The sequence below is a fragment of the Poecilia reticulata genome, linkage group LG16 (genome assembly GCF_000633615.1).
Source record: "Poecilia reticulata strain Guanapo linkage group LG16, Guppy_female_1.0+MT, whole genome shotgun sequence".
Taxonomy (NCBI): domain Eukaryota; kingdom Metazoa; phylum Chordata; class Actinopteri; order Cyprinodontiformes; family Poeciliidae; genus Poecilia; species Poecilia reticulata.
Genome location: NC_024346.1, coordinates 4,773,968 through 4,796,848, shown reverse-complemented (window position 1 = coordinate 4,796,848; position 22,881 = coordinate 4,773,968). Strand labels below are relative to the sequence as shown.

The 22,881-nt window shown below is 38.1% G+C and overlaps 1 protein-coding gene across 3 annotated transcripts; it reads left to right on the top strand.

Annotated features, from left to right (window-relative positions):
• Positions 1-22,881, top strand: smarcc1a (SWI/SNF related BAF chromatin remodeling complex subunit C1a). 3 transcript variants are annotated; one of them, XM_017309658.1, is made up of 28 exons: positions 1-245; positions 2,703-2,822; positions 2,905-2,990; positions 3,238-3,319; positions 3,440-3,532; positions 3,634-3,703; positions 4,182-4,251; positions 4,406-4,481; positions 4,956-5,081; positions 5,615-5,709; positions 5,796-5,923; positions 7,829-7,888; positions 8,017-8,054; positions 8,644-8,762; positions 9,090-9,161; positions 9,278-9,391; positions 10,174-10,327; positions 10,414-10,521; positions 10,622-10,684; positions 10,869-11,127; positions 12,014-12,175; positions 13,385-13,440; positions 15,269-15,422; positions 15,642-15,820; positions 15,924-16,058; positions 18,632-19,007; positions 19,469-19,594; positions 20,346-22,881. In XM_017309658.1, exons 1-28 carry the CDS (start codon positions 60-62, stop codon positions 20,435-20,437), a joined length of 3,399 nt encoding a protein of 1,132 aa, XP_017165147.1. In that variant the 5' UTR covers positions 1-59; the 3' UTR covers positions 20,438-22,881. The 3 variants fall into 3 exon arrangements, with proteins under 3 accessions (XP_017165147.1, XP_008429132.1, XP_017165148.1); XM_008430910.2 differs by having other exon boundaries at positions 5,591-5,709; XM_017309659.1 differs by lacking the exon at positions 7,829-7,888 and having other exon boundaries at positions 2-245; positions 5,591-5,709.

The following is a 22,881-nucleotide window of genomic DNA, read 5'->3' as shown; positions in this document are numbered from 1 at the left end:
AAAACTTGCACGGTGAGGGACGCTTTGGAGGAGAAAGGCAACGCAGCGAGCTAAACACAATGGCGACGTCGGCGACAACAGCAGGCGGGACGGGCTCAGGCGGAGGAGCCGCGGGTCTGGTCGGCGGCGGAACGGCTGTAGCCCGAAAGAAAGACGGCGGACCTTCTACGAAATTTTGGGAAAGTTCGGAAACGATTTCTCAGCTTGAGTCGGTGCGAATTTGGATCGGAAAGCACTACAAGAAGGTGAGCTAGCTGCTCTTTCTCCATTGCTTTCTATGAAGGCCCGCCTCTCGTTTTCACAATGGAGCTGCTACATCTTCTACTTTTAGCCTCACAAGTACTATCTCGAGACACATTTTCTGGATTTATACACATATAAACTTATTTAGGACTGTGCAGTTCGCGTATCCCTATAAAATACGATAGAATATCGTAGAATAGAATACAGGGATACGCTGTATTCACACGAGTACTAGTGGAAATGAACTAAACTAGCCTAGCTACAGTTAGCTCCCTGACTTCTCATGCCGCTTTCTAAATGGCAACCCTGTTTAGGAAATGTTCGTAAACGTCCATCGGATGCGCTGCTTGTGGATTTTATTATAGAGAAACACATTTGAAACTTTATTCAGTTAAGATAATAAAAAATAAAACATTCTCTCATCGAGGCCCCAAGAGCTAACGGAAAAGTCACGGGATAGCGTTCATACAAATCATGGATAAATGCGTATTCATCCAGTTTTTGTGGTATTAAATTCAGGAATAAAATCAGTTATTAGATAACTGTACAGATTTCTAATTCCAGATGCATTTTGTGTAGAACAGTAGGTTGTGTTTTGTCACCACAGTAGCTTATCAGCCAGTTCAGGCTCCATTCACCCACTTCAGTTAGCTAAACAAAGAGTGTTCCCCTAATGCTCCAAATCTAACCCACTATTAAACTACGATTGTTAAGATTGTAATCTGGGTAAAGTTTGAATTAAATAATACATAGAAATGTTTGGATTTATATGGAGGCATATTTATTGCCTTTAATACAGTTTCACAAAAGAAATCTAATATAGGAAGTAATTTGCTCATGCATAAGCAGTGTATAAGAAGTGTGATTTCTTTGTTACAAGCTGTTCTGTGCTCAGATTTATAATAAAGGTCATCTTTGTATGTGGACGTGTATCTTATGCCTGGAAAATGATACTAGAAAAACAGAATGCAACTTATCGTGGCAAGCACTGTGCCCACAGACATATTACGCTCTTGATGTATCCTTGAGCAAGTGTTAAAATATATACAGATACCAGTTTACGAAGATGTTATTTTATGTATTAACTTATTTGTGGGTGCAGACTAATATTCTAAAGATGGTAGTTTATCCTATGAACTGCAGAATTGTTGAATAAGAACATATCCATCAATATTGCTTAGTAATTGTTTATTGCAATTACTAAATTCTGTTTATTGCTTAGTAATTGCACCTCCATCAAACTTTTCCAAAAAGTAAAGTTTTTATAGATTCATGTGGACTGCCATTGGTTCGGACTGTTTATAATAAAAAAATCTACATGTTAGTTATGAGTTACATGGTTTTATTTATGAATCTTAAGAACTGATCATAATTTTGTGGATGATTTCCAATCTTTCGATTTTGTAAAGATTTAACCTCATGAAACGGATTTTAGCCAATAATTCGGATTTCTCATTAAGAGGTAATATAAAATGCAAGAACTATAAAACGTTTTTTTATTTTTCCTTCCAGCTGTGTGTGATCAGTAATTATTTTTTGTCAGAGTCGGTGTAATGCCATATCAGTAATGATTGCTGTTCATGAGAAAGAATTAGAAAAAATATATATTTATGCTCTTAATTATGTAGCACATTACCTCATCACTGAGATCCCCAATAACAAGATTTTATAATCCAGCACTTTCACTGGGAGGTAAAAGGATAAAACAGAACAACATTGCAGCATTTTGCTCATAGTCCCTGTTAACTGCTGCAGGTTTTGCTCTCTCTCGCTCTTTTGCAGTTTGAAGTGGAAAGATGTCTTGATGTCTTGTTGGTAATACAGCCTCCTTTTCAGTTGTTACTCACATCTCCATTCTCCTTCTGATTAATAGACATCAGTAATACAAAAAATACCTAACTTTGAGTCTTCTTCACACATTAAATGCATCCACACTGAGGAGTGGGGTCTGTCGGGTGACCTGGCGGTACTTTGTGCTTTCACTGGTCACAAAATGTTCTACTTTCTGTCTGGTCATTGGTCAGGGCAGATCCAGCTGAAAATCTGCTGGTTCCGGTCACCAGCTCATTTCCCAGATCATCTCTGATTTTCACTGGTGACTGCAGAAAAGTGCAATATGAGATATTCCTTTACATGAGCATAATTTGTATTTTAGAGCCTAGCGCTGCTACTTTCTGATGCATTTCTGTCTCCATTTTGTCTGTAAGCTCTTGTTAAAAAAAAACAAAAACATTTAGATACTTAATTTCTGATTTATTCATTTGCTCTTTAAACGAAAAGAAAAAGCTGATGAATGTATGGACTGAGAGGCAGAGAGTTCCTCCTTTGAATTTTACTATTAATTTGATTGATGTTATCACCGCCTACTTTGACTGGAGGTCTTGGAGCATTTCTGTTTCATTAAACATGAGTTAACAAATATTAGATAAGTTAACGTGTTTGTCTTTGTGTTCTCCCAGTATGTCCAGAATGACTCTCCCTCCAGTAAGTCCCTGGCTGGCCTGGTGGTCCAACTGCTTCAGTTTCAAGAGGATGCGTTTGGACGCAGGGTCAACAATCCTCCTCTTACCAAGCTACCTGTAAGCACACACTCATTACTCGTGACATTAACCACGTACCCAAAGTACTAAAACACAGTTCTTGTTCCTTCTCCTTGTCTAGGCCAAATGTTTCCTTGATTTCAAGGCAGGAGGAACTCTCTGTCACATCTTGGGATCAGTATACAAGTATAAAAGTGAGCAGGGCTGGTAAGTTAACCGTTTCTTTTGAACCACAATAATTGAAATACTACCCAATATTTTGATGTGTAATTATGGCACTTGGCAAAATGTTTCAACTGTGTTTTCTATGAGTTTGTATTTTTATGTTGTAAAGCCTTGTTGTTGAAATGTGATATTAAAATAAACTTGAATGATTCAATATGTATGTCCATGAGTACCGATTGAAGATATTTATCAGGGATTTTATTATATATTATCTGACATTCACTATTAGGAGGAGATTTGACCTGCAGAATCCGTCTCGGATGGACCGGAATGTGGAAATGTTCCTGAATGTTGAAAAACACCTGGTCCAGGTGAGAGCAAGAGTGTAGACAAAGACTGCTGACTGTACATGTTCAGTGTGTGTTATTTAGACTAAATATGTCTTCATTTAGCTCTTTATTGGTTTCCTGAAAGTGTTTGTGTGCTTTTAGAATAACTGCCTGACACGGCCCCTCGTCTACTTGTCGCCAGAAATTGAGCAGAAGCAAGTCAGCAAACTCAAAGACATCATCAAGAGGCACCAGGTGAGCTTGGGTCAAACCAAGAAAATCCTGATTATTTGGGAAGTAGATTTTATAATAGAGGCTGATGTTTAATTTTTTTTTTTTTCTCATCTGCTCTCCAGGGTTCGGTCACTGAGGACAAGTCAAAGGCAACTCATCACATTCACCCATCTTTGACACAGCAGGAAGACGGTTGGTTTCAAATCTTTTGAACCATAAGAAGTGAAAAATTGACCATCATATTTGATGTTTATGATTTTGGTGATGACTCTTATCAAAATGTAGCTGGTTCAATTGTTGACTGTATGGTGACTTTATAGCTTGGTAATTTTGTGTTTTTATTATGTAAAGCATCTTAAACCACCTTACTGCTGAAATATACTATATAAATAAACTTGAGTGAAATTTTTCTGACTCACAGATTCACTTGTTAATTATATAAAATGTATTAAAAATGCTCAGGGGAAGATTTATTTTGTTCCCAGTACGATCCAACTGTTTTCAGATGCCACATAATGTATCTTTACTTGTATAAAAATGTAGCAAACAGTGGTTTAGATATAGTTTTCCATTTTCACCAACATGAAAATGGAAATAAGTGGGTGAAAATGTAAGTTGATTGGTTTTCTCCTGAACATTTAGAATTTAAACACCGATTTGTGTTTTTCAGAGGATTGGCTGCGTCCGGTCATGAGGAAGGACAAGCAGGTCCTCGTTCACTGGGGCTTCTACCCCGACAGGTGAACAGAATCTGTTGCTGAAAAGCTCAGATTTTCTTTCCCAAATGGCTTTTTTCATACCTCATATTTTCTGGATAACGTTTTGCATGTTTATTTTAAGTATTTCTTAAAAATACGCTGCATGACTGATCACTGACGGTTCATGTTTTGTTAGCTATGACACCTGGGTATCCGCCGGTGAGGTGGATGCTGATGTGGAAGATCCTCCCAGCTCTGAGAAACCCTGGAAGGTAAGTATCACGGTCTGTGAAGATGTTTTTTGTGTAAAAAGAAAAATGAACTCCTTCTCTTTGCCCTGTTTAAAATAATTGATACTTTTTAAAAAATTTTTGAGTTTTTAAGTTAGTTCCTGAAAAAGATCAGCCTGGAAGTTTCAAAAAAATGCTGTTTCCTTACAGCACTTTACAAATTTTGTTATAACTAATGCTGGAATTTTATTGAAGAAAAAGATTAGAACTGGGCTTCTGGTAAAATATTTACAAAAAAAAATCTACCAATGTCATGAAATGCAGTTTATTTGGAATAATTGCAGAATTATATTGATACTTCTAATTAAATCCTGTTGAATGAAAATAAAATCTAATAATTTCATTAATATATTAATGTTGAAGGGATTATTTGCTATCACAGTCATTGCTTATTAATAATGCTCCTTTGATCATTTGTAAATTTTACAGAGGTAAGACTTCTCTTTACTTCCTTAGGTTCACGCCAAGTGGGTTTTAGACACAGATGCATTCAATGAGTGGATGAATGAGGAAGACTATGAGCTGGACGAGAACAAAAAGCCTGTCAGCTTCCGACAGAGAATCTTCCCCAAAGAGGAGGAGGTAGGTTTGTGTGTCTTGTTTGACAGCATGTGTGGATGTTTTGTGTGAGAGTATTTTTTGTTAGCTTTTTTTGCCTGTAGCTTTGCCCTGTTCTTCGTCGTCCTTTTCCACATCCGGCTTCTGTCTGCTGCTCACCTTTTTCAAACCTTTTGTTGCACTTTGTCCACTTTCTGATTAAGTTCAGGGTTCCTGTCAGCGTTAATACGGAGGCAGTCAATGTTTTTACTTGCTTTAGGATTTGACCACTATAAGCTGGAAAATGACAACATTTGTAGAGCAAACATGCAACTTTATTAGCCAAATGTGACTATTTTTGACTGGACGGTGTACAGGAACCCTGTTTGTCTCCTCCACCACCCACCAAAGCATCCCCCTCCCCCTGCCCTGTTCTTGTTCTTCCTCTGCTTCCCCTCCTTGTGTGTGCAACCGTTCCATTCTTCTCATTCTGCCGCTCTTTCTCTCATCCTCCATCCCTCGCTCCCTGCGCTGCACGGGGTTTGTCTGATCAGTCTTCCCGTACACCCGATCGCAAGGAGCGCAAGGCAAACTCTGCGGGCAAGAAGAGGAGGCGCTCGCCCTCGCCGCCCAGCACACCAGCTGAGTCTCGAAAAAAAGGAGGAAAGAAGGGGTAAGAAAGACAATTAGTTCAGTTGAACAGCACAGAAAAAATAGTCAGTGCTGAAACGTTTCCAATTGACCCTTGAATTTTCTCAGGAACCCAGGGCCTCACTGGAAGCGACGGGGACACAGAGGAGAGGAAGAGGACACTGAGGAGGACATGACGAAGGACATGGATGACTCCTCTGCCGGCGCCAGCATGGAGGATGGTGTGTCCAAGAATGGTATGTGGGCCGTTTAAGCAAAGGACAAAGCTCACAGCAAATTAGATTTGTTTTTATGTTTTTCAGGGACAAAGCTTCTGAAAGCTGCACAAGCAGCTATTTCTGCGTATTGGAACATTGATTACTGTTAACCTTTGTTTTCCTGACCTTTTTTTTCTTTCATCACCATGCTCTCACTACTCCTAGCCTTGAGCATCTTGACAATTTGGTTAATTTAAGTCATCTTGACTTTTTTTTTTTTTTTCCTGTTAAATGGAACAACTAAAATACATTAATTAAGTTGGGCAAAACTGTTTGTGGCCAAGTGCAGCCTGAAGGTACTAATAAAAGTTATCTGTACTAGACAAAAGTGAGTAATATCGCACTTATCATTGAATATCAATTTGGAAATGTTTATATTTCTCTTTAAGACCAATTTTATTCACCTTCATTGTGATTAAAATTCTAGTTTGACTGTAAATATGTAGTGGAGCCTCTGAATTCATATTTACTCAGTTTAAAAAGATGTATTTGGAAGTTCATTTCCAGAAGGAAAACACTCAAATAAAATTATCTCCTGACCTTCAAATCAGTAATTTTCTGGATAATACTGTCTGTAATCATATAATATAACATTGTTAAAAGTATCACATGGCTAAAAAATGATGAAACGATAAGCAAGAGAGGACAGACAAACTTCTGTTGTGATTCAAATAAAGACAGCATGGTGTGTTCTCCGTCCTACAGCATTCTGCTCCGGGAAGCACTTGCAGAACTTTTTACTATCCGGGTGTAAAATAACAAAAAATAACCAGTTAATTGACACTGGATACTCTGCCCTTTTATGTTTCAAAATATTAGAGAATTTCCAAAACTTTGGATTAATTAAAGGTATCCTGCACAAGACGTCCTTGAGTAATTCTAAGCACGGAAGCATTGTACTTGTTTCAACATCTTGCATATCATGTTGATGGCTCTGGGATTGAGCTCCTCTGTCCTCACCTGCTTTGCATGTCAGTGGAATGAACTCAACAGAGTGGAAATGCAGCAGCAGCATATACTCTCACAACAAAGCCAAGTTCTTTCTCTAGGCTTCCAGTCCTACTTATCAGTAGGGCTGTAGTGATGCAATAATCTCATGATACTATACACAATATTCTGCTCACAATACGATATATATTGCAATTTTCAGCAAACGATACGATTCAATACACTTTAGCGATTTTCTGAAAGATTTTAGAGGGACAGAGTGATTATGATGACATTTTGTGACTGTTATAGAGTTGAATTGAATTAATTTAACTGAAAACTGATTAAAAACCAACTACACAATACCTGGCTCTGGTTGGACATGGACACAGACTTAAAGTTGACAGCTGGACAAAATGAATCAAAGAAGTGGTGAGAAAACATGTTTTGATTTTTTTCTAGGAGAGAAAATATCGATATATATCGCAAAATCGATATTATTACACAGCCCTACTTATCAGTAGTTTTGTTTTTAACTCTTTGTCCTTTACTTTATACTCGTATCTTGTAACAAAATGCCATTCTCCAACTTTTAAGACTTGGTCTATTAGGAGGAATGTCAAGCTCAAATCATTTTCTTTTAGGATATACTTTGATGCCAAACACATAAAACTGAGAACGCTTTCTTTTCTTTTCTTTTTTTTTTTTTTTTTACCTTGTCCCATTAATGTTGTCCCACTTTTTGTCCCCCCAAAGAAATCATCTTCTCTCGGATCACCCAAACTAATTCAGTCTATTTTAGGGTCCTCTCATTTTTTCCCCCCCGGTTTTTCTTCATGTTGGTTATTACCTCCATGCCCCTGAATTGTGCTGTCTTGAAGGTTTTTTATTTTAATCTTTTATCTCCCCTCCAGTGTTTCACTTGGTTCATTTTTCTCACTTCTGTTCCATGCACAGCTAATTCAAAAAAAGACAGTGAAAATACTCCAGTCAAGGGAGGGAATATGGCAGATTTGGGTTTGTATCCTAACTGGATTTGCATGCTTGGTTGTGTGTTTGGTAACATAATTGTGTTTAATCATCTTAAAACCTTTGAACGTTAGCGCTGCTATGTGTCTAACAAAGTTTATTTGCATTTTTCCCAGATGACATGGAGGATGATTCGGTGCTGTCCGGTGGCAAGGTCCGAAAAAACTTTATCTTTTTTTAACTTTTTATCATAGTGAACTGAAATGTATTGGTAAACTGATGAATCAAGAATTTTCAAGTATAGAATTTTTAAATTATAGAGAATTATTTTCCAATAAATAAACAAGCAAGAAACATTAAAAAGCTGCAAACACCATAAAAAGGCCTTCAGTGATTATAGCAGTGATTTTATAATGAGCTATTTCACTTGTACATTACATAGACTTTGGTATTTCCATGAGGAATGCAAAGCATTTTAGAAGTTAAAAATTTTGTTTTCAGTTCCTGTAGATGAACTTAAAGCTCAAGTGAAATCCATATTTTTAATCTGTGCCAGAAAGTTTGTATTTTACTGGTTCTGTGCAGAATTATGTCAATTTGTCAGATTAACTCTCATTGGGTAAAAACAGCTGAGGCTGTTTTGATTTTTGTCTTTAAGAGAAATATATTTGGTCAGGATAGTTTTGTTTTTGTGGATTAGATGGCATATTAAATGTATACTAAGAAACTAATGTTTTACAGTTTTGAAAAAATCGAAGCAATATTTTTAGGGTCATTATTTAGAGCACTGTCTGTATCTGCAGGATGATGATGAACAAGGCAAAGGAGAAGTCAATCGGATGGATGCTGGAGAGGACAATGTAACTGAGCAGACGCATCACATCATCATTCCCAGTTATGCTGCCTGGTTCGACTACAACAGGTCAGCTCAGAGTGGAAACATCTGTTATTTTGTCTTTTTTGTTGCTACATTTAGCACTTTTAGTGATTAAATGCTTTGTAGGAAGGTTTATAAATGCTTTATTCTATTGCATTGACCATATAAGGTCAAAAACTGCTGGACCTTCTGAGGAGTCGACAGATAAAATTTAATTCTAAAAGTTAGTGTGATGGATAACCCATTTAAGTTATAGTTGTTTTTTAATTTTAAATTAAGTTCAATCACAACAGACAATTTTTACAGTAACTAATATATGCCTACTTCATGTTAAACATCATTTTTTTTTATTGTTGTTTTAACTCTTTTCAGCATCCATGAGATTGAGAGGAGAGCTCTTCCAGAGTTCTTTAATGGGAAGAACAAATCCAAAACTCCAGAAATGTGAGTTTGACATTCAGTCCTGCACCAGCCACATAGAGTTGGAAATGTTATTTTATGAGAACTATTTCTGGTATTACTGTAAACATTTCCTGTCATGCTCATCTTTTCCTGCACAGATACCTGGCCTATCGTAACTTCATGATCGACACGTATCGGCTGAACCCTCAGGAGTACCTGACCTCCACTTCCTGTCGCAGAAACCTGACTGGGGACGTCTGTGCCATCATGAGGTTTTCTAAATATGTGGCTCTTAGCTTTTCATTTTTACCCAGTTTTAGTTCTCTGCAAAAGAAATATGAAAAATATGTTAATTAGGCATTTATATAAAATTTGGCACATTCTGGATGTTTGTTATTGAATATTTGTACATATTAGAAATATATTTAAAATGCAAATACTTCAATTTGTTTTTTAAATAAAACATTTTTTTAATTTGCCTAAAATGCAATAACATAGCATTCCTTTTAGTTTACGCTTCATCATTTGTAGCAAAGGATCTGCAGCCCAGAAAATACTTCTAACTTATTAGAAGTAAGTTAGAAGTATCTAACTTACTTCTAATAAGTTAGAAGTAGGTTATTAGATCAAACAGAAAGCTCAGATCTAATACGATGTAGGGCTAATCTGCTGATTATCTTCTGGATTAGACAATTAAGCTAAAGGTGCTTCATAACAGATATTTTCTTTTTACAGAATGTGAACCAGGTAAAACTAAAAATATACCATTCAAGGATTTCTGGATAAAATATATTTACACAGATTTTTTTATTATCGTAAATTCAAATGTAAATATTTTTGTACAGTTTTGTCTTAATTACTGCTCTGAGTATGTTCTTTCAGTGATTGGCCCTTTTTTGAGTCTTTATAGTGTAGTTAACAATCGGTTACTACATTAGTTGATGATTATTTAAATAATCGATTAATCATGATTAATTGTCCTCAGGCCTTGTATAAATGCTTTGAAAACGCTGATAATGGTAGAATTTAAACTTTCTGTTTTGCTCATCTTCAGGGTTCATGCATTCCTGGAGCAGTGGGGTTTGGTAAATTACCAGGTGGATGCCGAGAGTCGGCCGTTACCCATGGGCCCCCCTCCCACGCCCCACTTCACTGTGCTGGCTGACACTCCCTCTGGCCTCATGCCCCTCAACCACCGGCCTCCACCTGTAAGGACAACATTTTCTACCATCCGTAATGAATTAAACCTTTAAAAGCTAAAAGGTTAACATTATTATTACAATGTGTTCTTCAGATTCCTCCTCCTCAGCCAATGCCCAACTTCGCAGATAAGTCCAAAGACAAACCGATTGACTTGCAGAACTTTGGGCTCCGCCCTGACCTCTACAAGAAAAGCGCCAAAGTGAGAAATCAAAGTGGATTTTGCCTGTAAAATTCTAAATTATGTTTAAAATTATTTGTAAATGGTCTAACTTTATATGTGTATTTGCTTTGAATCACAGCAGGGAAAGGGAGCCGGTACCACCAGAGAATGGACCGAGCAAGAGACTCTACTGCTGCTTGAGGTCAGCCTTTCTATGCAAAGATCACTTTTCTCCAACTTTGCTCTTCCTTATCTTACTTTCTCACACAATAAATCGGTAAATGTTACATTTTTAAATATGTTCTCAGATCCTTTACCTGTATTTATTTTCTATTGGAAAACAAATACTCTGTTCTGATAAAGATTTCTCTCTGTACCACTTACAGGCCCTGGAAATGTTCAAAGACGACTGGAACAAAGTGTCAGAGCATGTTGGTTCACGCACCCAAGATGAATGTATCCTGCACTTCCTGCGGCTGCCCATTGAGGATCCGTACCTGGAGAGCACAGAAACGTCTCTGGGCCCTCTGGCCTACCAGCCCATTCCCTTCAGCCAGTCCGGAAACCCAGTAATGAGCACAGTCGCCTTCCTGGCCTCTGTGGTGGATCCCAGAGTGGCGTCTGCTGCAGCCAAGGCGGCTTTAGGTGAGAACAGGGGGAAGAACTGAAATGGATCAGGTTTTGTGTCATAATTTTACTATAATTTGGTGCTGCTGATGCATTGGAATCAGAATTGTGAATTTGCAATGACATTATTCAGCTATTTTAGGGCTGAAACGATTAATTTGATCAATCGTGATGAATCGATTATTGAAATAATCCTCAACGAATTTATCAATTATTCGTTAACTGCAGTATACACACACACCGACACACAGAAAGGCCATCTGTTGAAAGAACACCACTCTCAGAGTAGCAATAAAGTTAAAACTGTCCAAAAAATATATATATTTCACATTTAAGATAAAAGTAAAGCCTTTGTCTGTAAATATGTTCTATCCAAAACTCGTCAAGTGAAGTTTTTTATCCTATTAGGGAGCTTTTGCTATCCAAAACTAAAAACTAATCAACAAATCAGCTCCACACTGCATTCATGTTAGGTCAGGTAGAAAGGACTCAGTTTTCACAGGTTGATGTTAAAATATTTTATTTTTAGCTGCAGATTTGCATCATTTTCTACAGATAATCAAGCATTCAGTAATACGTATTATCCTATTTAAAAGTATTTGAGTTGTTTTGTTTGCATTTTGATGTATTTTTAATATTTAAAAAATAAATTTAAATGGTTAAATATTTTTTTTCAAAATGTGGCAATTTTTTTATCCATTTAATTGTCATAATTGATAACTAAAGTAATTGTCAGTTGCAGCCCTGAAACATTTACAAAAACACAAAACGACAAGAAGTGTTGTAAAAAGCTGATTTCTTTTGCCTAAATTAACGAGTCAAAACTTTATCTCTTCGTGTATTGTTTTAGTCCTGGCAGCATTTAGAGGACATGAAGGTAAAAATGTCCTTTCTCCTTTTTCAGAGGAGTTTTCTCGCGTGCGGGAGGAAGTTCCTGCCGAGTTGGTGGAAGCTCACGTGAAGAAGGTCCAGGAGGCAGCAAGGAGCACCGGCAAGGTGGACCCCACCTTCGGCCTGGAGAGCAGCGGCATCGCAGGAACCGCGCCAGAGGAGCCCGAAAAAACAGGTACAAATGTAGAGGAGACTTTTTTTATTCTTTTGAACCCTTGCGAAAAATATTTTTGGGCAAGTTTACAACATATAAAGTGCTTGTAACGGCGCCTGAAATCCTTGAAAATGCTTGAGTTTCAATTGGTGTTTTCAAGATTTTTAAAGGGCTTGAATTATGTATAAATTCATTGAGTGCACAGTTGTAATAAAGTGCAATCTAACATTGATTAAAAACCTAAATTTGGAAAACATGATTTACATTACATTTCATACCTAATAAATTCATACATACATATTTTTTTCTGTCACACTTAGTTTTTCTTGGTTTTTGTTAGTTAGAGTTAACAAAATTATTTCTATTTACTAAAAAACGAAAACTTGCCTTTTTAAAAGTGCTTGAATTTTACTGCTGAATAAATGTACGAATCCTACATATAAGATATTTCAGATAAAAAAAATGTGCAGCCTCTAGAGGGCAGCACACATTCACAGGATCAAACGCAGCTGGGCGTTTTTGATGCAGATTAGTGCTCTGAGAATATATTAATGTTTTAGGAAGAATCCACACAAACCCCAACAGGAGATGATGACTCTCTATGATCATTGAAGGATCTGATCTGCATCTGTTTTTATCGGCACGCGCCGAGCAGTGCAGATATTGGTGTGTGTTTATACTGCCGTGGTAACCAGTGGATTAAAAGAACAGTGGCAGATGGGGCAGAGGGGCTGGGTGGAGGGAAAACAGAAAAACTGGGTCATCGCTCTGCCTCTCTTGATTTTTGCTGAGCAGCATCTTAAAAATGTGCCTTTTTACTGTCATCACAGCACATATGATCCCTGATGAAATGCCTCTGCTGCCTGAATTACTGCCCTCTTCAACTACAGTGGTGATCAATAACCCTAAATGTGTTCCAGTTCTCACTCGGCCTGAAGCACTTCGCCCGACCCACAATCAATTTTCAGACTCTTAACGTTGGCCTAAGTGCACCCGTGACATGGTTTAACTCTCAGCTGTAAACATTCATTCAGCTGCTCTCCTGTGTGCAGATGCTTTCACACTTTTCCCCACTGATCTGTTTACTAAAAATAACTTGCTAATCTCACTCCTCTGAAAGGGGTTTATCTGAAGGAATAAAACCTGTTTTTGTAAAAACAAAAAAACATTGAGTTTGTTTTAATGAATTATTTTCCTGATGTATATTTTGTTTCACCTCTTCACTCACAGAAACCGCAGAACCAGAAAAGATGGAAACAGATTCGGACTCCCAACAGGCTGATAAGGTGAGATAAAAAGGCAATTTATAAAAAACATTTTTGAAAAATATTGATAAGCCATCTTTAAAACAAAAAAAGTGTAATTCCTCAAACTGGTGAGGATAAATCCTTGAGGAAACGCTACAAACCTTCGGAGTCACTAGTTCATACCGCCATCTTACCTCTTCCTACAGTTGTTTGAAGATTTGCAATAAATCTAAATCTAGATTGGGAATAAAAATAAATGAAAAAATGAAATTAAAAATAAATTTAAATTCACCAGTGTTTTTCATGCAAGATCCAATTAAATTTTTTTTTTCTTGCATTATTTCCTAAAAAATAAAAGAAATTGCAAACAGCAGAAAATATTGAGTTGTATGATGGAAAAATAAGTGCCAGGCTGAAGAATCTTTAAGACAATATTTTCATATTATTAGCAGAATAAAGACACAATTTTACCAGAACATCTTAAAATTACAAGAAAGTCATTTTATTTGAAAATAATCTTGTAGTTATCAAGATCTGACATGATCAGCTCAGTCCATGTGATTCTTTCTTCCAAATAGACTCAGTTGTTTGTACAGATAAAAATTAATGATGCTGATGTGCATTTCCTTATTTATAATAGACACCAAAGGATAATGTCATAAAATACTCAACATTCCTCTATTTCTTTGTTTCTTTTTGTGTTTGAATTCTCATAAAATTACAACTTCATTCTCCTAATATTATGAATTTATTCTTGTAATTTAAAAAAAAGAATAAAAAATAAATCATAGCCTGGGCTAATACACCATTATAGACTTTACCTGAGTCTAAATAAATAGATAAATTGATTAGTTGATCAGCTCTACTTATCGCCCAGCCCTACATATGGTTATTGCTTTTCTATATTTGTCATTTCAAATGATCAACGCTGACCGTGGACTCATGTCTGACCATTTCTGTACCCAGCGCGCCGTTGGTGTGGTGTGTGAATGTTTGAAATCATGTCGTTACATCTGCAGTCAGGAACATTCATTATGTTTAAATAGGAAAATCAATACACAGTTTAAATCTGTTAAGGTGTTAAATAGTTCTTGGCAGCCATCAGTTTTCCTTTTATAAGCTGTCTCTCAGGGCTGGTAAAGTTTATCCTTCCAGTCATCTGTGTTTAGTTTCTGCTTGTAGAAGGAGCTGCAGGTGAAAGTAAATGTCTTCTCCAAAGTGCATGTGGTGTCTGCGGCTGAATCATTATCTTTCGTTAACAAGCGTCAGGCGCTTGGATTGGATCACTACAGGGGAAATTTGAACTAATAATCCACAAACGATGAACATGGCTGCATTTAAAAGCAGTTTATTTAATGTAGAACAAATTCACAGTGATGTAAATTGTTGTTTTACATAGGGCTGAATGATATATCATCATCGGAATATTAGTGTGCGCAGTATTCATACTCATATCGCAAAGGACTGTTTGGAGTTCAATAACTGCTGGCTAATGTATTCAAAGTGAAAGAGTTTCTATTTTTCATATTATTATAATGTTTAGTCAGTTGGACAGAGTCTGACGGCCGCAGATGTTCACATCGACACAAATGACTTTGTCCAACGTACGTGAAGGTCCTGGAGTTATGGAAGCACAAATGAGAAGCAAAGGACAAAAGAAAATAAAGAAAAATTGCACCTGATACCATAAATATCTCAATATTTACAAATAAGATGCATCATGGGCAGATATTCTAATAACATGCATTTCTAATTTCACAAGACAAACTTAATACAGTTAAGTCGTCCCATTAAGTCCCAAAGCATCCTTCCTGAAAAATGTCTTTTCTCATACATTAAGCTCATGTATGTGATGTTCTGTTTTCAGGCCGAGATGAAGGACGAGGCAGAAAAGCCCAGTGAGTCGGCAGAGAAAAGCGACAAGACGGAGAGCATGGAAAAGGTGAAGAAGGAGGGAGCAGAGGGATCAGAGCATGAACAGGAGAAGGAGGAAGAAGGAGAGACTAAAACAGCTTCAGCAGGTAAAACATGATAACAGGTCATCACATCTCTTAAACAAACCACTAAAACGTGTTTTAGTTTGCTTGACTTTTTTCGGAGACAAAGTAGAAATCTGTAGCCTAAAGAAAAACTTGTCTATCACAAACAGTTCTTAGTCCTTCAGGACATTTTCTTTTTCAAAAATGACATTGTTTTGTTGGAATGAAGTAGAAAAAAAACTCTTAAACTGTTTCTTCCAGATAAAGATAAGGATGAAACTATGGACACCTCGTCTTCAGATCAAGAGAAGGAGAAAGAGGAGAAGACGGCTACCGAGGAGGGAGAGGAAAAGCAGAAGAAGTTGGAGCATGACATCGGAGAGGGAAACATCGCCACAGCGGCCGCTGCTGCTCTCGCTTCTGCAGCCACCAAAGCCAAGGTGAGGCCGGCCGCTCAACAGATCACATGTTTCTGTTATGCTGACCTGCAACAGATTTACGTTTTCTTGGATATTTATCATCTTACTTTATCCATCTTCTCAGCACTTGGCGGCGGTTGAAGAAAGGAAAATTAAGTCCCTGGTTGCTCTGCTGGTGGAAACCCAGATGAAGAAGTTGGAAATCAAGCTGAGGCACTTCGAAGAGCTGGAGACCATCATGGACCGCGAAAAGGAAGCTGTAAGTCAGAGTTTAAGCGTTGGGAATTGGGAGAAAAACGTGTTAATTAATGCAAAGACAGGACTCCCTTTGATCCTCCCTAGCATTTTATAAGTAAGCATAGTTCTTGTAACTGTTATTGTGATAAAAGGAGGTTTTAAAAAGTCTTTTTTCTCACCATTCCTATGGTTTAAAGCCCTTATAATGAGATCTCAAAGATGTTTTCTGCACATCAAGTTTATTAACATTAACTGTGTTTACATTCACGCCATTCGGATTATCAGTGGGCATAAATTACCCCTCTTATTCAGATTATAAATTTATTTCGATCAAGTTGAATCTGATAAAATATCCCGATTGGGGTGTTTACATGACAAGTTTTAATTCCCATCGGTCATTTATTCCAATTACTTATGTCCAAAAAAGCTAAACTGTTCTGCAGAATCGACATGTGTAGTTGAAAACTAATACTATAATTAGTTATTGTGATAAACAGAGGTTTTAAAAAGGTCAGTTTATTACTAACTGTTTTTAAAAATACCTTAAGTTATTTCTCTTAGCAACATTTTTGGTTCATTTTCTTACGTATTGGTTTTAATCTCTTTATTCATGTATCTATTCATTTAATTATCTTTATCCATTACAACTTCTTGTTTCGTTCCTGTTTCCTGCTCTTTGAGATCTAAAGATATAAAGGGCATTATTTAAAAAAAATATCTATTAAAATTAGAGGGTGTTTTAAAGTTCTGAAAGTTTATGTATGAAAATAATAAATATAGTATAAATGGCAGCACTATAACCGTGTTACAAAATGTGTTATTTTTATTGCAGTAACGATAACTGTTGATTTTGTGTTTTAAATAAAATTGACTAGATCATGGTGGATATTTTTAAACACCATGTTAGTGTGAAACAGGAGTTTCTTTATTTTAGATTAAGGTTATTATTTTGTGAAAATGTTGGTTTAAACCATCCAGTGGTAACCCAGCGTCACTCTCTGAATGAGAAAAAGCTCTGAATTGGATTTATCGGGTCACGTTTTGCATCTCCACCACTTCATTCAACACACAGTCCCATTTTGAAATAAACACTTGTACAATGTCTGAGCTTGATGTTAAGAAAACACTACAAAATGCTAGATTATCTGCTGTTCAAGCGATAAACCGATTTCTGTTAGTCTCCCAAAGACAAATTACTCTTGTCTGAAATTGTAAAGCTGCTGGGTCATTTATTTTTTATGGTTCGTCCTCGTTTTCTTCTATTAATTTTTGAATTTGTTTTTTTTTTGTTACTCCAAATAAGGTGGCTGTTATAAGAGAGACTGGGGACCCTTGTTTTTGTTGAGAGTACTTGTCTGTTTTGCATTTCCTGTACCATACAGCCCAGTTCTGTGGTTACTTTGATGATGTAGCCAAGAAACATGAAGTCCATCAGCACATGTTCTCACCGGGTGCGTTAAACCTGACTTAGTCTTGGGTCTTTCAAAGATACTGAAGCAGAAACAAAACTTAAAATGTTGGCAGCTGCTAGGAGAAGGTTTTCAAGAGCAAAGCAGTTGTTTAGTGATGCAGTTTGAACCGACAGTGGTCTTCATGGGACACATGAGTGATTTAGCTTATGAGTTTCAAAGCGTGTCCTGGAGACGCTGGTGGGAGTGGAAAACTGTGTTTTCATAGCGGTAGGATCCAAGCCCAGTTTCACAGATGCAAACACTTCATGAAAAGAACTGTTTAAAGAAGTTTTTGTGGAACTGGAGAGAACCCAAACCTGGGCTGCTGCTATAAAACATCGTAGTTGTAAAGATCCACACAGAACAGCAGAAACACAGCAAACCGTGTTCCAGCTCTAATACATGGAAACAATCTGGGTAATGGAGAAAACGTTCAGTAAAAGCATGAAGATTCCTGCAGTCTCAAGTCAAATATTATTTAATTAAGTTCAACAAGTAAGAATTAATATTTTTATGATTGTATATCAGTGAGCACCAAGGCAAATATAATGAAATTCAATGGTTTTAGTTAATAGATATGGAAAGGTGGTAAGAAATGGCCAATAAGTGAATTAATCTGGAGCTTCTCTTCTAACTCTTAACACAGTCTTGGCATGAAATCATGTCTTTGCTTATTTACTAGAACTTTTGTAAACAATTATTTTAGTAATGGCGTAATCTATAAATTGTTCTGATGATTAATCAAATAAAAAAAGTCCTGTTCTGCAGTAGCTTCTTTAAGCTAGTAAAATACGGAAGCTGCTAATAGCACTTAGCATTCGTCAACAGCTCATAGGTGGAGTGAGTGGCTGTAGCACAGTGCGCTAAAGAGTTGAACATTATTTGACGAAGCCTTGAGGCAGGTAATGTGGCTCAAGGACTTTTAAGAATTAAGTTCTTTGACTCGTCTGATGAATCGTTACAGATCTGCTATTTACCATTAGCCTTTTAATCGTAGTTGGTTGTAGCACCAGTTAACACACTTTTATTAACCTTTTGCTGGCAGCAAGCTCCTATAACTTCCTCAGTCTAATGGTCATGATGCATCTGAGAATGGAGGGATTTTCCCACCTCTAATTGTTTGTGTTGGTGTTTCTTTGTGCAGCTGGAGCTTCAGCGGCAGCAGCTCCTCACCGAGCGCCAGGCGTTTCACATGGAGCAGCTGAAATACGCCGAGATGAAGGCCAGACAACAGATGGAGCAGCAAGCCGCTGCCGCTGCTGCTGCCGCCGCCGCCGCCCAGGCTCAAGGTCAGGGCTCTGGACCCGGACCCCACCCCGGCCCCCCTCCACACGGTATGCATCACGGCGGACCCCCGCCCCACCACGGCGGACCTCCTCCTGCTCACCATGGAGGACCACCGCCCCACCACGGCGGGCCTCCCCCCCTCCATGGAGGACCGCCACCAGGTGCTGCAATGCATCCTGGGTTCCCTCCTATGGGCCACCACCCCATGGCCCCCCACCACCCAGGACAGACAGGTCAGAGGTCACTTTAAGACTTTGTGTGTGTGTGGAGATGTCATAGTTTTATAAAACTAAATTTATAAAACATCTTTTAACTGCAGAAATATTTATTTTTTAAGTTTTTGTACAGCACATTTCAACAGCAAGGAAAACATAAACACATCATATAGTCAACAATTGCAAAAACCAGAACGACGATTGCATTTTGTAAAGTGCCTTCATTAAACTCATCATAACGTTTAATAAAAATTAATGCAAACCAATTTTATCCAGGTGGATAAAAAGCTTGTTTGAAAAGTTTATCTGTTTGTTATTTTTGAGCCAGAGGGAATATTTTGGAGTTATTTTGCAACAGCAGAAATGTTGATCAGTATTTCAACGGATTTAGAGGAAATCCTTTTTAAAATATGAATAAAAAAGTGTGGTTGAGAAAAAATAAAATTTTAACGTCTCACCTTGTCTCCACTTGTCTACAGGACCGATGGAACCGGGTCAGCCCATGCCAGGACGGATGCTGTCTGGTCCGCCCTCTGCCGGACCGCCACCAGGGGGCATGCCGCCCATGATGCCCCCACGTCACCCTGGAGCCCCCAATGGCATGTGTGAGTATAACAATTAACTTCAACTAACGATTATGTTATAGAGAGTTGTAGTTCTTCTGAAACTGGTGGGCTGCCGGTTTGAACTCCTGCTCCTTGGACAAACACTTCACCCACTGAACCTGCTGGTGGTGATCAGAGCCCCGTGGCGTAGATTGAATAGCCACAGGGCTACAGTGTAGCTTTTCCCCTGTCATTGTGTAAATGAATGACAGACTCCTAAGAGCTTCACATGACATCAGTCCTTATAAAAAGCTTTACAAATGCAGGTTATTAACCTTAAAAATTCTGGCCATGGAAATATATTTTAACTTGGTTTTAGTGTGTCTAAATTTTTTTACAATTTGAGTTATTTATTTTGTTTCTCATACTTTTCTTTATAGAAGTAATAATTGATCCTGCCATTTATGGATGAAGTTTATGCAGCAACTGAAGCTGACAGTATTAATGTGGATTATATCAAAACATTTATTTGCGACAACCTCACTTTAGGGTATTTGTGATCAGTCGTGTGCCAAAGGAGCTCAGGTTGCTTTAATTGCTGTAACTTTTCCATGATAATTTGCTGAGATACTCATTGAATCAAAGTTGATCATAATCTCTTTTTCTGTTGGATTTTAAAAACAATTACTGTATATTTCTACTTCAGTTAAAGTCAAATATTTCCTTTGATAGTGCAACAATCTTGAAACTTTGCTCTTATGAGTCCATCTGCCCTGTAAAGTTTCTAAAACTAGCATGCTTCTCTCTGCAGATCCTGGCCCTCCACCTGCACAACCAGAGGCGATGCCTCCAGCTCCCGTGGCTCCTCCAGCGCCCCCAAGTGGCCGGGTGTCTGACAATTAAGACGTACAAACAGAAAAAGCACACGTGCATAAAGCTAAAACTCTGTCTCTGACCTTTGCTTGTCGCTACGTTTTTCTCCTTCACATTCAAGCAACCATAAACTTTGCTCCCCCTGACACACAGACCCACACTCTGGGATCCAAATTCACAAACACACATGCAGACTTCCTCTCAGGGCACAGCGGCGAGGTTCATCTAGTAATAAACACTGTTTTACACTCTGTCGAGTAACAGCGAGGCTGAAGACAACAATCCTGTGTATAGAAAACCAAACAAGGAGACAGAAAATATTTTTGAAGAATCCTCCTTTCTCAGCTTCTTATTTTGTTCAAATGACACTGTAACGCTTTCCAGAGTAACAAAAACAACCCCAGGCTCTCCTGTTCCCCGTTTCCCTAAGCGATAAACCCCTAGAGGAGGCTTGTTGGGCCAGACAGCCAGTCTGTGTGCTGAGTAGCCTGAGCTGTGACATGTGAGTGGATCCAGCCTGCCCTCACTCCTGCTGAGTATCTACCTCTCGCTCTTCTTTAAAATGATACACTGTAGTTCTGTGTGTGTGCGCGCGCCTGGAAGACAGACGAAGGCTTGAATTTGGTCTGTGTAGTCGGCTGAAGTTACAGAAATTTACAATAGAGACAAAAAGTTACGATTTGCCTTCAGACGAAAAGCCTTCTAGGTCAAATGTTGCTGGAAAGACTGTTATGTTTCTGATGAGGTTCTCTCAAACAAAGCTGGTAGGTGTAATACGTTTAGTCCTTAGTAGCTTTTTGTTGCAGATTAAAAAAATATCAGAAAATTATGCAGGAATCTTTTAAATGTGTCTCGTTTTAGCTGCTTTGATCAGATTCTATAAACAAGACGACAGCATTCTTCTTTTTAAGTTAAACTAAACACCTGCCTTGCTCTGGTCTTCTGTAATAAATATATTTGATGCTGTTAGGAAGCTACTTTCAGGTGCAGGCTGACCTCATTTTGCTTCAAATACAATAGCAGCAACAAAATACGAATAAATAAAACTTAGAAAACCGAAGCCGAAGTATTTCTTAATTTTCTTCTGCTTAAATACAGAATTTTGTTACAGATCTGATCGGGCTGCCAAAGGATTCACAGACTGTAAACATCCGTCCTTCTGTCTCGGCTCCCAGAGCGCGAAAACGCACAGAGAAATGTAAGCTAAGCTCAGGCAAACACTGGAGGCTGCATGCACACACCCACATCTTGGTTCAAACCTGGCACTGACCCTCACACACACACACACATACACACACACACACACATCCTCTGCTGACCTTCACACAGTGAGAGACGCTGCATTTCTGCTCAAACGAGACTGAGCTCTTCCTCAGCATCGTGGGTATTCTGGTCGCTCTTTCGGTGCTGATTCTGTAGCTATTCGACCCTCCTCTTCCTCTGCTCCGTTTCCTGACGCCTAGCACTGCCTACCTCGCTAACAACCTCCTCCTCTTCCGTTTCTCACTTTTCACAAGTCGCCGTAAAGCTCTGCAATATTCTTCTGCAATCTTCTCCAATCTGTGGTCAAAACAGAAAAACAAATGATGTGTTAATCCTTGAAATTTCTGTTGATGCAGTCCAGTAGTACCATCTTGTTTGGTTGAAAAGAATATTGTCGAAATGTGACGTTAAAGTTCAGCTTCACTTCACCAACAGCCAAAACTATAAACAAACGTTTCTGTTTGCAGTAGCTCCTAACGACCGTCGCTGTTGTTTTTCCCTGACCGTTGTCTCGGTTGTCGGTATTTAAGCCTGTAGATGTAAAATTTGGTCTGTTTTGCATATGATAACTGCTTCCTGTGTACAACTTCTTTAATATAAACTAAGTCACATGTTCACACAAGTTGCTACTAAACCCAAAAACGGTACCTGAACTTCAAACTGTTCTTATTTCCTTCATAGCGCTGTCGGTGTCTCTGCTACCTCTTCCTCTTTCATCTGCTAGCTACCTCTTCTAGAAATCTTCCTCTTGCTCTCTGCTACCTCTCACACCCTTTAGCTACCTCTCGTTAGCCTTTCCTTTCCTTTTTTAGTCTTTGTTTTTGAGTGCTGCCCACATGACTGCTGTCACCGCTGCCCTCTTCTCCCAGGCTGCAGGAAGAAGAAAACGCAAACATTCGTTCATCGCACTCTCATTCGTTCATCGCGCTCTCATTCACCGTGCCCTCTTTGTTTTCTTTTTTCCTGTGTTAACATCTGACTAGGTGTGTGATTTATCTTTGCTTAAACATGACATGATTCCCTTATTACATATATTATCTTTTATGGATGCTTTTTTTGTGTTAATGGTAATGTATTTTTAAGGAGAAGTTTTGTGTAGATGGAAGTTTTCTCTGTTTGTAGCATTTGTTTTGTTTTTCTTTTTATTTTGTATGGGGTCTGTTGGTACTTGGACCTAGACACTGTCAAATAAACTGTTTTTTAATAATCGG

Excerpts from the sequence above, each read along its gene's own strand:
- smarcc1a (XM_008430910.2), top strand. The coding sequence starts at position 60 with ATGGCGACGTCGGCGACAACAGCAGGCGGGACGGGCTCAGGCGGAGGA. Across the intron at positions 3,533-3,633 it reads ACATCATCAAGAGGCACCAG|GGTTCGGTCACTGAGGACAA; the intron begins GTGAGCTTGGGT and ends TCTGCTCTCCAG. Across the intron at positions 13,441-15,268 it reads ACTCCCAACAGGCTGATAAG|GCCGAGATGAAGGACGAGGC; the intron begins GTGAGATAAAAA and ends TTCTGTTTTCAG.